This window comes from Pelophylax lessonae, assembly GCF_965119305.1.
Source record: "Pelophylax lessonae genome assembly, chromosome: 1".
In the NCBI taxonomy this organism is placed as follows: domain Eukaryota; kingdom Metazoa; phylum Chordata; class Amphibia; order Anura; family Ranidae; genus Pelophylax; species Pelophylax lessonae.
Genome location: NC_138768.1, coordinates 6,581,913 through 6,597,025, shown reverse-complemented (window position 1 = coordinate 6,597,025; position 15,113 = coordinate 6,581,913). Strand labels below are relative to the sequence as shown.

Below are 15,113 nucleotides of genomic sequence, written 5' to 3'. Positions count from 1 at the left end.
ATGGAGAAACCCTGCAACAGCTCTCCCTCACATTCGCGATCTCCATGGGAGCCTCAGGAGCCAGAGGACACAATTAAGCTGCCAGAGACCAGAGGTCTCCTGGAGGCAGTGCTCCAACATTGTGGCATCCTCCCCAGCAAGCACACTGACCTTAGGACATTCTGTTTCCCAGCAGAACCCACCAGAATCCAGCTGCACCGGTAAGCAATCCCCCCCCCCCCCCTTCACCTACTGCCCGCAGCTCAACACACCTCTCCCAGCCTGCAAGATCTGCGCACAGTAGCAGCAGACATTAATAAGTGCAGTAAAAGGTGAGAATTAGAGTTGAGCGGACACCTGGATGTCCGTGTTCGGCGGGTTCGGCGGAACTTGAAAAAAAAAGTCCTGGTCCGTGTCCCGGACTTTTTCCGAACTTTACCTGGACACCGAACCCCATTGAAGTCAATGGGGACCCGAACTTTTAGGCACTAAAATGGCTCTAAAAAACCAATGGAAAGGGCTAAAGTGCTGCAAATGGCAGCAAAATGTAGTTAAGAGCATGCCGAGTGCTCTGCAAACAAATGTGGATAGGGAAATAACTTAAAACAACAAAAAAAAACTGAAAAATAAAACAATTTTCTTCATCTGTGGAGGACGAGGCCCATATGGAGTAGGAGGGAGGTTGAGGTGGCGGTGGATGTGGTGGTGTAGGTGGAAGCGGCGGTGGAGGAGGACGAGGTAGCCAACACTGCTTTTTTTTAGTCATTTTAAATTAGGGTACACCCCAAAAGAGTGAGAAAGATCAAAAATATAACAATGGCAGGGTAAGGTCGGTATCCATCTCTATTCTGCACAAGGTACGGAAAAGTCCTGTGGGATCCATGCCTGGTTCATTTTAATGAACGTGAGCTTGTCCACATTGGCTCTGGACAGGCGGCTGCGCTTGTCTGTGATAACATCCCCAGCCGTGCTAAATACACGTTCAGATAATACACTGGCTGCAAGGCACGCCAGCACCTCCAAGGCGTAAAGGGCAAGCTCAGGCCATGAGCCCAATTTGGAGACCCAGAAGTTGAAGGGGGCAGACCCATCATTCACTACATGTAGGCGTGTGCACACATACTGCTCCACCATGTTGGTAAATTGCTGCCTCCTGCTAAGACGTTCCATATGAGCTGCTGGTGCAGCTGTTTGTTGTGGCGTGCTGACAAAGCTTTTCCACATTTCGGCCATGCTAACCCTGCCTTCTGAGGTGCTGGCAGTGCCCTGGTTGCGTTGGCGACCTCTGCCTCCTCCTCCTCCTCCTCTGCCTTGGCCTTGTGCTTCCAATGTGGCCCCGCTGTCAGGTGGGAATGCCAGCAGCATCGCGTCTACCAGCGTGCGCTTATACTCCCGCATCTTGCGATCATGCTCCAGTGAGTGAATTAAGGACGGTACGTTGTCCTTGTAACGGGTATCCAGCAGCGTGGCCACCCAGTAATCAGCACAAGTTAGAATGTGGGCAACTCGGCGGTCGTTGTGGAGACACTGCAGCATGTAATCGCTCATGTGTGCCAGGCTGCCCAGAGGCAACAGAAGGCTGTCCTCTGTTGGAGGTGTATCGTCTGTGTCTTCTGTATCCCCCCAGCCACGCACCAGTGATGGCCATGAGCTGGCCTGGGTGCCACCCTGTTGTGAACATGGTTCCATCTCCTCCTCCATCTCCTCCTCCTCATCCTCCTCATCCTCCAGAACTGTGCCCCTGCTGGACAATTGTGTACCTGGCGTTTGTGGGTGCAGGAACCCACCCTCGGAGCCACTTGTGAATGACTGCCCTGAAAGCCTTGGAAATTATCCCTCTTCCTCCTCCTCCTCCTCCTCTTGTGCCACATCCTCTTCCATCATCGCCCAAATCGTTTTTTGAAGGAGGCATAGAAGTGGGATAGTTAAGCTGACAACAGCAGCACTGGCCATGTTGGTGGAGTACTCAAAACAGCGCAACAAGGCACACAGGTCTCGCATGGTGGCCCAGTTATTGGTGGTGAAGTGGTGCTGTTCCGCAGAGCGACTCACGCGTGCGTGCTGCAGCTGAAACTCCACTATGGCCTGCTGCTGCTCGCACAGTCTTTCCAGCATGTGCAAGGTGGAGTTCCACCTTGTGGGCACGTCACATATGAGGCGGTGAGCGGGAAGGCTGAAGTTGCGCTGCAGCGCTGACAGGCGAGCAGCAGCAGGGTGAGAACGCCAAAAGTGCGCACAGACTGCCCGCACTTTCTGCAGCAGCTCTGACATATCGGGGTCATTTTTAAGGAACCTCTTTTAAGGAACCTCTGCACCATCAAATTCAGCACATGCGCCAGGCAAGGGATGTGCGTCAAACCGGCTAGGCCCAGAGCTGCTATGAGATTTCGCCCGTTATCGCAAACCACCAGGCCGGGCTTGAGGCTCGCTGGCAGCAACCACTCATCGGTCTGCTGTTCCATACTCCTCCACAACTCCTGCGTGGTGTGTGGTTTTTCCCCCAAACAGGCAAGTTTTAAAACTGCCTGCTGTCGTTTACCCCTGGCTGTGCTGAAGTTGGTGGTGAAGGTGTTACGCTGACTGGATGACGAGGCGGTAGAGGATGAGGAAGTGGAGTAGGAGGAGTTAGGAACAGGAGGCAAACTGAAGCGCCCTGCAATCCTCGGTGGTGGAAGGACATGCGCCAAATTGCTATCCGCCTCAGGCCCATCCGCCACTGCATTTACCCAGTGTGCCGTTAGGGAGATATAACGCCCCTGACCGTGCTTACTGGTCCACGTATCGGTAGTTAAGTGGACCTTGCCACAGATGGTGTTGCGCAGTGCACACCTGATTTTTTCCCCCACTTGGTTGTGCAGGGAAGGGATGGCTTGCCTGGAAAAGTAGTGGCGGCTGGGCACGACGTACTGTGGGACAGCCACCGACATAAGGCTTTTAAAACTGTGCGTCTCCACCAGACGGAATGACAGCATTTCAAAGGCCAAGAATTTTGAAATGCTGGCATTCAGGGCCAGGGATCGCGGGTGGGTAGGGGGGTACTTCCTCTTCCTCTGAAGTGTTTGGGAGATAGAAAGCTGAACGCTTCCACGAGACATTGTGGAGATGGTTGGTGACCCAAGTGGTGGTGTTGCTGACAGATCCTCTGTTTGCGGGGTGGCAGGTGACGGTATCACTACCGAGGTGGATGAAGAGGCCGAGACTGCAGCAGAAGAGGAAGCAGGAGAAGCCAGAGACCTTTCTTGGTTTTAAAGGTGTCTACTCCACTGCAGCTCATGCTTTGCACTTAGATGCCTGATCATGCAGGTTGTGAGAAGGTTTATGCCTTGCTTCTGGCTCTGATTGCACAGGGTGCAAACCACTCGTGTCCTGTCATCAGCACATTTTCTGAAGAACTTCCACGCTAGAGAACTCCTTTGAGCTGGCTTTGCTGCGCTCGGTCCCTTGCTGTGTTGGGCAGTAGCAGGCGTAGTGTCTAGGGCACGGCCGCTCCGCTTCTGCACCCTTCTCCCTCTTCTGCTGTGCTGGTGGCTCTGTGCGACCACCGCCTCTTCCTCCAAACTACTCAGGTCACCTGCATGACCTTCATTCCATGTGGGGTCGAGGACCTCATCGTCCTCCACATCATCTCCCACCCAGTCTTCACCCCTGCCCTCCTTGTCGGTCTCCACAATTCTGAGTGCCGCAGCAGTTGGCACCTGCGTTTCGTCATCATCGGAGACGGGCTGCGATGGTCCTTCCATGTACTCATCTTGAGAAATAAGTGGTTGGGTATCGCTGCACTCAATCTATTCCACTTCTGGGGCAGGGCTAGGTGGATGGCCCTGCGAAACCCTGCTGACAGAGTCATCAAAAAGAAGAAGAAACTGCTGCATGACTTGGGGCTCAGACTGCTTGCCTGATTTGCAAGGGGGTGAGGGGAAAGACGGTTGGACATCGGCTGCAGGTGCAAACTCTGACCTTTCTGCAGTAGACTGGGTGGGAGACAATGTGAAGGAACTGGAGGCACTGTCAGCAGCAAACCAATCTACTATCGCCTCTACTTGTTCTTGCCTCAACACTTGTAGAGGCGCATGATGCCCTACCAAATACTTCTGCAGGTTCCGTCGCCTACTCACACTTGAGGAAGGTGTTTCACTTGTGCGTGTAGCTTGCACAGATCGACCACGTCCTCTCCTTGCAACAGGAGCTCTACCAGCAGCACCACGACCCAGGCCACGGCCCCTATTTGACGTTCTCCTCATATTTCTGTAATTTATGATCTTGCCCTAGATAGGTGTTTATTGAATAGCGGAACAAAACAACAACAGTATCGCACGCGTGTATCTCACAGTCAAATATGCAAACTATGCCGCAATTTAATTTTTTTATCCCAAAGGGGTGTTTATTGAATAGCGGAATAGAAAAAAGGATATAAAACAGTGTATCTCACACGTAAAAACACAGACTAGTCCCCAATTACAATTTTTTGTACCCTAAAGGCAGGATGAGGATGAGGAAGAGGAGTAGGAGGAGTTCGGAACAGGATGCAAACTGAAGTGCCCTGCAATCCTTGGCGGTGGAAGGAGATGCGCCAAACAAATTTAAAAGGTGTATCTCACACGTACCGATATAGACTATGCCGTAATTTAATTTTTTACACTCCAAAAGGGTGTATATTGAATAGCGGAATAGAAAAAAATGTATAAAACAGTGTATCTCACACGTACAAACACAGACTAGGCCCCAATTACAATTTTTTGTACCCTAAAGGGAGGATGAGGATGAGGAAGAGGAGTAGGAGGAGTTCGGAACAGGAGGCAAACTGAAGCGCCCTGCAATCCTCGGCGGTGTAAGATGTGCCCAAAAAATTGGAAAGGTGTATCTCACACGTACCGATACAGACTATGCCGTAATTTAATTTTTTACACTCCAAAAGGGTGTATATTGAATAGCGGAATAGAAAAAAATGTATAAAACAGTGTATCTCACACGTACAAACACAGACTAGGCCCCAATTACAATTTTTTGTACCCTAAAGGCAGGATGAGGATGAGGAAGAGGAGTAGGAGGAGTTCGGAACAGGAGGCAAACTGAAGCGCCCTGCAATCCTCGGCGGTGGAAGATGCGCCCAAAAAATTGGAAAGGTGTATCTCACACGTACCGATACAGACTATGCCGTAATTTAATTTTTTACACTCCAAAAGGGTGTATATTGAATAGCGGAATAGAAACAATTTTATAAAACAGTGTATCTCACACGTACAAACACAGACTAGGCCCCAATTACAATTTTTTGTACCCTAAAGGCAGGATGAGGATGAGGAATAGGAGTAGGAGGAGTTCGGAACAGGAGGCAAACTGAAGCGCCCTGCAATCCTCGGCGGTGGAAGGAGATGCGCCAAACAAATTTAAAAGGTGTATCTCACACGTACCGATACAGACTATGCCGTAATTTAATTTTTTTCACCCCAAAAGGGTGTATATTGAATAGCGGAATAGAAAAAATGTTATAAAACGGTGTATCTCACACGTACAAACACAGACTAGGCCTAAAGGGAGGATGGGGATGAGGAAGAGGAGTAGGAGGAGTTTGGAACAGGAGGCAAACTGAAGCGCCCTGCAATCCTTGGCGGTGTAAGATGCGCCCAAAAAATTGGAAAGGTGTATCTCACACGTACCGATACAGACTATGCAGTAATTTAATTTTTTACACTCCAAAAGGGTGTATCTTGAATAGCGGAATAGAAAAAAAATTATAAAACGGTGTATCTCACACATACAAACACAGACTAGGCCCCGATTACAATTTTTTGTACCCTAAAAGCAGGATGAGGATGAGGAAGAGGAGTAGGAGGAGTTCGGAACAGGAGGCAAACTGAAGCGCCCTGCAATCCTCGGCGGTGGAAGATGCGCCAAACAAATTTAAAAGGTGTATCTCACACGTACCGATACAGACTATGCCGTAATTTAATTTTTTTCACCCCAAAAGGGTGTATATTGAATAGCGGAATAGAAAAATTTTTATAAAACGGTGTATCTCACACGTACAAACCCAGACTAGGCCCCGATTACAATTTTTTGTACCCTAAAGGCAGGATGAGGATGAGGAGTAGGAGGAGTTCGGAACAGGAGGCAAACTGAAGCACCCTGAAATCCTCGGTGGTGTAAGATGCGCCCAAAAAATTGGAAAGGTGTATCTCACACGTACCGATACAGACTATGCCGTAATTAATTTTTTTTTAACCCAAAAGGGTGTATATTGAATAGTGGAATAGAAAAATGTATATAAAATTGGTGATTTTTCAAAAGCACATGTGAACACAGCAGTGTATTATGTTTTATGTCACAGTCAGCAGCAGGCTATGAAGGGAAAAAAAAAAAATTCCCCTTTAACTTTGTAATTTTTAAATAGCAGATTAGAACAGCAATCTGTAGTAAAATATAGCTGAATGCTGCACACAACAGACTGATAAAAATATATTTTTTTCTCCCTCCTCCTCCTCCTCAGTGGGCTCAAGTGAGGGCAAAAAGATTGTTCACTGCACCACCCCCCACACAGCAAAATTGATGTAGATCGCTAACGGACGATTGTTCTGTCCTATATCTCCTATCTGTCCCTGCCTAATCTCTCCAGCCTGTCCCCAAAATGCTCAAATATCTTTCCCTGCCTACGCTTCGACCTGTCCCTGCATTCTTTTCGGGCACAATGTTGTTTTTCCCTGTCTGTCCCTAATCAGCAGCAGCCAGCACCATTATGTGTGCTCTCTCCCTACACTACAGCAGACTGACGCACCGCGCTGTGGCTCGCTGTGGAAAGGTGTATCTCACACGTGCCGACACTGACTATCCCGCAATTTAATTGTTTATACCCAAAGGTTTAGATTGAATAGCGGAATAGAAAATATGATATAAAATTGGTGATTTATCAATAGCACATGTGAACAGCAGTGTCTTATATCAGTCAGCTCTGCTGCAGGCTATGGAGGGAAAAAAAAAAAAAAATTCCCCTTTTAAGTTTGTAATTTTTAACTAGATTAGTACAGACTATGCCACAATTTAATTTTTTTAACCCAAGGGTGTATATTGAATAGTGGAATAGAAAAAAAGTGTATAACTTTTGAAATCACTCAATAATAGCACATGTGAACACAGCAGTGTATTATCACAGTCAGCACAGCAGCACTGAAGGAAAAACGCTGCACACAACTGACTGATAAAAAATACTTTTTCTCCCTCCTCCTCAGTGGGCAAAAAGATTGTGTTCACACCACCCCACACACAGCAAAATCAATGTGGACCCCTGACACCTGCCTATCTCCAGCCTCTCCCTAAAAGGATCGATAAGATCGGTCACTGCCGGCACTGCAAACCCCCCCCCCCCCTACACAGCAAAATCGATTGTAGAACACTGACCCTGCCTATCTCCAGCCTCTCCCTAAAATGCCTATATCTCGCCCTGCCTGCAGCACTCCGACCTGTCCCTCAATTCTATTTCGGACCACAATATGATTTTTTTGCCTGTCTGTCCCTAATCAGCAGCCAGCATGTATGATGTGTGCTCTGTCCCTGTACTACAGCATAATGACGCAGCGGCGCTCGGTCTCGAACTTATAAAGACTTGGTCACATGCTTCAGATGGCCAATCACAGCTACTAATAGATTAGTAGGCATGGCTGGGATGGCTTAAGGCACACCAGTTAAACGCTTGTTGATTGGCTGTTGAAAGCCCGCGATTAAAAGCGCGCCATTACATACAAAACAGGAAATAAAATTACCAAACACGGATTTTAAACCTGAACATACAGTAAAGTTTTCGGGTCCGTGTCCGGGTAGCAAAAATCCAACTATCCGGTACGGACCCGAATAATACAGTCCGTGTTCGCTCAACACTAGTGAGAATTTGTTGGCTCACTTCACTGGCCATATATCAGCCACATCCCTATTGAAACAATATTTGAAAAAGGGTGGTTGGGAGCAGTCCAAAGCAAACCAATGTCGATGGACTGCAACCCATCCAGAACATGGTATTTTCTGGGGCTGTAATATATTCTGTAGTAGTACATATACATAGACACACTGTTCATAAAACTAACAAATTTATTTATTAACCTCCCTGGCGGTATGATTCTTTTGGATTTTAGGTGCTGAAAGCGGTACCATTATTTTAGGTGCTGAAAGCATGTAATTCTTGTGAATGAGCAGCCCAATCCAACTGTATACATTTATTATACATATTATATATATATATATATATATATATATATATATATATATATATATATATATGTATGTATACATATATTATGTATACATATATTATATATATATATATATATATATATATATATATATATATATATATATAATGTATACAGTTGGTTTGGGCTGCTCATTCACAAGAATTACGTGTGTATATATATATATATATATATATATATATATATATATATATATATATATATATATATATATATATATATATATATATATATATACGTGTGTATGTATATATATATATACGTGTGTATGTATATATATATATATATATATATATATATATATATATATATACATATATATGTATATATATATATAATATGTGTGTGTGTGTATATATATATATATGTATATGTGTATATATATATACGTATATATATATATATACTGTATATATATGTATATATATATATATACTGTATATATATGTATATATATATATATACATATATTTACATAAAAAGTACAGTAAAACTGCAGGAAAGGGCACTGGGGGGTAATGTAATGTGATTTTATTTTATTTTGAACGATATCAGTGTGTTTGGTGCATTTTACATTCGAATTTGCCGCCGGTTCCACCCCCCGGCGGACGTCACGTCGCCGGAGACGGAAGCCGGGGCTCGCAGACGATCGGGAGAGAGCTCCGCCGCCGCACACCGCTCGCAGACATCGCTGGATCCCGGAGAAAAGGTAAGTAAAACCTCCTCCAGCATCCAGCGATCTTCCTAGCGCTACCCCGAGTGTGACTCGGGGTTACCGCTTTTGGCACTAAAATCTTACCCCGAGTCACACTCGGGAATACCGCTAGGAAGGTTAAAGTGCAGACAATAGATACATTAAAATTAGTATCAAAAGGTACACATTGGATATTCGACAACAAGGAATCAATGGAATGGATAACAGGTCCTACATGTTTCACCAAGGTGTAGTCCCTCATAAAGCGGCTTCTTCAGGGACCAAATTATGTAATCCATTAAAGATTCTAAATAAAGATATAGAGTAAGTAATGCTCAGAGGAAGGGTAAACAGAGATATACGCAATAAACTAATTTTCTAGACATCACAGATACACAATCTCCCCCTGAATGAACTTATACAGGTTCATAAATATATCTTACCATTTTATCCAAGAAAGGAACATCTGCTGAAGGAGAGAGATGCGGCGCCCCCTAGTGGCCAAAAGGGTCTTATTGCTCACCTGGCGAGGCCAGACAGAGAACTCCAGCAAGGTCGGGGTGCCCAGGGAAGGGTGAACACTGGACCGGACCCAGCACCGCGGCTAGAATATTAGGCCTCAGGGCAGGTATGAGATGCCTGAAGCATCTAACTGTAAAGTTGAAAGACAAGAGGGAAGGGGGACACAAAAATATTTATGTGTCCTAATCAAGACCTTATGATATGCATATTCATACATGTGTTTCTTGATCTTGGATAGAATAAAATGGGCAGAGTAAGCCATCAACCGTGGTCAAATCAAGTCCCCACAACTTCTCTTAATGAGAGATATGGGGGAGAGGGGGGGAGAGGAGGAAAAACCCATGGATACACCATGAAAGCTATCGCCAAACACCCACACAGTGACCACAGATACGTTGAAAACAGTCAAATAGGTAGTGAGCCACATGCCCCAAGGACGCCCAGATAGTCAAGGATAAGTATGTACAGGTAGACACTTAAAGCGGAGTTCCGGGCACAGAAGTCATTTTTCAGTAAACATACCCCCGGGACAGTCAGGGCTAGTACATTCCACAATGGCTAGCCTCTGATCTGTCCCGGTTCGCACTTACCTGCAAGATGAGATACTTACTTATAAAATTTCTTCCACAGCGTTTCCATCTCTCTTGTGGGCAGCTGAAGCCGGCGCGGTCCTCTTCTGCGTCTTCTTCCGTGTCCTCTTCTCCCAGAATGCGCCTGCACCGGCCCCTCTCGTCACTTCCGGTGCGGCGCCGCATTCCTCCACAGCTTCTGGGCATGCCCAGAAGCTGTTTAGTAGGGGAATGCGGCGTCGCCCGGAAGTGACGAGCGGGGCCGGTGCCGTCGCATTGATTCCTGGGAGTGATGACGTTCAGCTCCCTGGAATCATCGCGAGACAGGAAGTGACGGGTGAGCCGCGGCGCTGAGGGAGGAAGTACACTGAGGTGAGTATTTACGATCTTCATTTACAAGGTGAGTAAACAAAAAAAAAAAAAACCTAACTATCCAATTCCTTTTCAGGTGATGTCTAACTAGCGGAGGGGCACAAAAAAAAAATATTGATTTTGTGCCCGGAACTCCGCTTTAAGGTGAGTAAGCCACCACTATTATCTCACCTGTTGGTATATAACAAGCCCTTCAAGAGATGAATAAAGTAACCTGTCTGCGATCCGCCGTGCAGAGGAAGCCAAGGGCGGCTTTCCACTCAATCGCGGGCTTATAACTAGGCTGGTCCCACCGGAAGTGACATGGCCAATACCGGCCTCTGTATGTCACTTCCGGTACGAGCGCCATTTTGCGGCCGACAAACAAGCCTGAACCGCACAAAGGCGGTCACAAGCTGGACAACCAGCAGCAATAAAGTCAGCAAAGGGGGAAGTAAGGATGGAAACGCCTACCCTGCCCGGCTTGGCACCCGAATGTCCACCAAAATAAGGGCCAAAGCAGACGATCCTAACGAGGCCATGATAGGGCGCAATTAATCTCCCAGTCAGCAAGATGTTTTTACAAAAGAAACAATTTTTTTAAATTAGTTAACTAGCAGATATGACAATTTATACAAAAAACAATTATGATATATATTACATGTTATATCAAGTTAGACATCTAGTTACAAATTTAAGTATTAGATAATACACAAAATATTTGTATAACCTATGTCCTCAGGTATAAGCTATACATATATTTTGTGTATTATCTAAAACTTAAGTTTGTAACTAGATGTCAAACTTGATATAACATGTAATATATATCATAATTGGTTTTTATATCCCCCCCATTTCTGGGGGGGGGGGTATACCTCTTACCCCCTGTCTCCAGAACAACTACTCCTACTACCTACCTTCCCACTTTTTTTTTTTCTCCCTCTCTCTCTCTCTCACTTTCTCCATCCTAATACTGGGTAGATTATTTTAGAATAGAGCACTCCACTGCTCAGTTTCTACTCTCACCTTACTAATGACAGCTCAAAAACAATCTCCAGAACCCTGACATTATTCTCCATAAATGCACAGGGCTTAAATGTCCTGAAAAAGCATTCCAAGCCTCTAATATTGATGGGAAAGCTGAAAGCAGACATCGTTTTTATCCAGGAGACTCACTTTCTGGCTACTAGCATACCAAAACTGACCAATCAGTTCTTCCAAAGTGCCTGCCACCAACAGTGTAGCAAAGACCAAGGGCGTCTCCATCCTGGTCTCCAAAAATCTCCCACTAATCGTTACGGATATTATGGATGATTAGAAGGGCAGGTTCATATTTTCAAAAGGCACCCTTTATGACAGGCCTATTATTTTAGCGAACTCAGACTCCTTGACTCAGTCGTAAGCCACCTAATTACTTTCCAATCAGGCATACTAATACTTGGGGGAGATTTTAACATGCCATTACAACCCCTTTTGTACACTTCTACTGGCACTTCCTCCTTGTCCTATAAAGCTCATAAATGTTTAAACCTTCTCTTACAGCAAATTCTAGTTTATGATGTCTGATGGACTCTCCACCCTGACACTAGAGACTCCACCTACTTCTCTGCACCCCACAACATTCAAGACTTAAATACTTTTTTCTGTCACAAGCAGATCTTCATTTTCTCTCAAAAAGTACCATCGAACCCATGCTCTTACCGGATCATAACCCGATTACCATGACTTTGACCTTTCCGGAACAGGCCTCACGCACCAAACTTTAGCATCTTGATGTCTCTCTTCTTACAGACAAAAAGCAATTATCATGGCTCTCTTCCTGTCTCCATGCATACTTTCAGGAAAACATTTACCCTGCTTTGTCCCCACTTTCTATCTGGGAAGCTTACAAATGTGTAATTAGAGGGGAACTTATAGCTCTAGCCCCGCGCAGACGTAAGGAAAAGCAGGCCTGCATAGATAACTTAATGAAACAAATCCAAGCATTGAAAGCAACACACAAACAAACACAGGCTACACATTGCGAGAGTTGCTTTCAGTCAGGAAGGACCTCTTGCGAGAACTAGCCTGGTACAAGGGGCTTTTCTTTTGGTTCGGACAGGAAACCATCGTGAAGATGAATGTACTTTCACGCCTCTTATATGTCTTGCAGATAATCCCTATTAATTTGCCTAAAGCATTCTTTACAGCTTACTGCAGAACTTGTACTCTTTTTGTATGGGGCCGGAAATGTCCCAGAATTAGTTACGACATACCTACGCAACCAAAACTGAAGGGAGGCATAGGTTTCTTGTCTACAAATATTACTTGGTATGTAATCTCACGAGAATAGTTGACTGGAACCTACACTAAAAAGTTAAAGCATGGGTCTTCCTATAGCAGCTTGATCTTAACCTCACAGAGGAAGATTGGGACAGGATTCTTTACCACTTACATAAGGGCTCAAAAAATTTAGCAACCCAGGAAGCAGAATACAAACTATTTTCAGGGTGATATAGTTTCTTCTCTATGCTGGAGATGTAAATCTGCACCTGGTTCTTTGTTACACTTTTGGTGGTCATGCAAAAAACTATAACCGCAGACATAGCCAAAATATCCATGTACAATCTTGATTTCAACCCTGCTCAATACTTGCACCACTCCTCTTTGCCAAAATTCACTTACCACAAATCCCTAGATCTAAACCTTGTAAATGCTGCCAGAAGATGCATTTCCTCACATTGGGGCTCCAATACTCCTTTTGCGTGTACTTATTGGTAACATTGTATTCATCAGACAGCAGAGATGGAGGAACTGATCAGTGTAGCGTGTGATGATCCTTCCAAATCCGTCAAGGGCATGAATTTCAAGGCTTATTTTATGCTGTTGTGCCAGTTTACACCCGGGCTGATGCCTGTCACCGAACAGATCCCCTAAACCCCATGCTGACCCAAGATGGAAACAGTGAGGCCCTCTCCTACTCCCAATGTCTATGTATTATAATTTCCACATTTTCCAGTTATACTACAAAGTGCATTGAAATTGACCCCCTTGGTCTTGATGGGATAGGGAGTTCCTGGAGCAACCCCAAAGGAGAAACTTGGGGTGTCTTTCTGCGTGCACAGGTCAGGAACGAGGCTACGTAACATTTATCATCTTTCTTGTACCCAGGCCTCCAAAAGGAATGTGATAAAAGTTCCTCTGTTTTGTAAACTCCAAAATGCCCAGCAAGTTTTGAGTCATGAATCAACTGGAGGACTTCAACCCGAGCAGATTCAGGTACATAGAGGCCATGTGTTTGAGTCCAAAAGCCATTTTTGTACTCAAGGATGATGTCCATAGGAGGATTATTGAGGAGTGAGTCATTCTTGTACCCTTCCTTGAGGAGATTTAAGAATGTCTTTAAACATGTGGCCCCTAGGAAGTTCTTTTGAGGCAGAATTGTGCATTCAGAGTTGTTTTCCTGGAAAGGCCCTGAAAACAGTCGTGATAAGGTATCAGCCTTACCATTTCTTGACCCAGGTCGATACGACATAATTAAAATAAAATATAGAACAGCGACCAATGTGCTTGTCTAGAAGACAATTTTTTGGCAGAACAAATGAATTCTAGATTTTTGTGATCAGTGAGAATGGTCACAGGATGCTTAGTATCTTCCAGCAGATGCCTTTATTCAGAAAATGCTTCCTTAATTGCCAGTAACTCTTTATTCCCTATGTTGTAATTCCTCTTGGCTGAAGACATCAAAGCGAGAGAAGTAAGCACAAGGATGAAGCTGCATCTTTTCACAGCTTCGTTAAGAAATGATAGCTCCCACAGCAAAGTCAGAAGCATTCCACTACAAAAGTTCAGGATTGGGATGTACCAATACTGGTGCAGAAGTGAAAAGATTCTTTAACTTAGCAAAAGCAGCCTGAGCATCAGGTGATCACACGAAAGGCACCCCTTTCCTTGTTAGTAATCAGAGTTATCACCTTAGAGAAATTTCTTATGAATTTCATGTAGAAGTTGGCAAACCCGACAAATCGTTGAATTTCCTTAATGTTTCCATGGACAGGCCAATATACTACTGCTTTAATATTCTCAGGATCCATCTGGAGAAATAATATACCCCAGAAATGGGTGTGTTCAAACTCACATTTCTCCAATTTGATGTAAAGTCTATTCTGCCTTAATCTTTCAAGGATAGTGGAAGCTACTTGTGATGCTCCTCCAGGTTATCGGAAAAATGAGAATGTCATCCAGATAATCAATTACAAACTGGTCCAACAGATCTCCAAAAACATAGTTGCTGAAGTATTGAAAAGTTGCAGGGGCATTGCAAAGACCAAAAGGAATAAGCAAGGACTCGAAATGTCTGTATCTGATTCTAAAGGTGGGTTTCCATTCATCTGCTTGACGAATACAAACAAGATTTTATGCCCCCCGTAAGTCAAGCTTTGTAAAAATTTTGGCAAAGCAAAGTCTTTCCAACATTTCAGATATCAAAGAACAGGGCTGCTCCAGCAGGAGATGTTGAGTTTTCAATAAACCCCTTCTCCAAATTTTCATCAAGCTACTTCCTGAGCCCCTTTAATTTAGGTTCTGACAAATTGAAAAGATATTTTTGCCCTTGGGAGAAGCTCAATGGGGCAATCATATGGGTGATGAGGAGGTAACTGGTAGGCATTCTTCTTACCACAGACATCCCAAAACTCATGATACTGTGGAGGCAGGTTGAGATATGACTGTGTGGTAACTACATCCAACTGTGACTCATTGATCGGTGGAGAACTAGTTTGA

The 15,113-nt window shown here is 44.8% G+C and overlaps 1 protein-coding gene across 1 annotated transcript in view; it reads left to right on the top strand.

Annotated features, from left to right (window-relative positions):
* LOC309551598 (vomeronasal type-2 receptor 26-like) overlaps positions 1-15,113 on the top strand; it is a gene marked incomplete at both ends in the record, with an annotated part of 47,860 nt that continues 32,747 nt past the window's right edge. Inside the window, 2 exons of the mRNA XM_082252247.1 lie at positions 1-200; positions 14,516-14,627. Of these exons, the coding sequence (XP_082108373.1) occupies positions 1-200; positions 14,516-14,627 (312 nt within the window). The remainder of the gene's footprint in view (positions 201-14,515; positions 14,628-15,113) is intronic.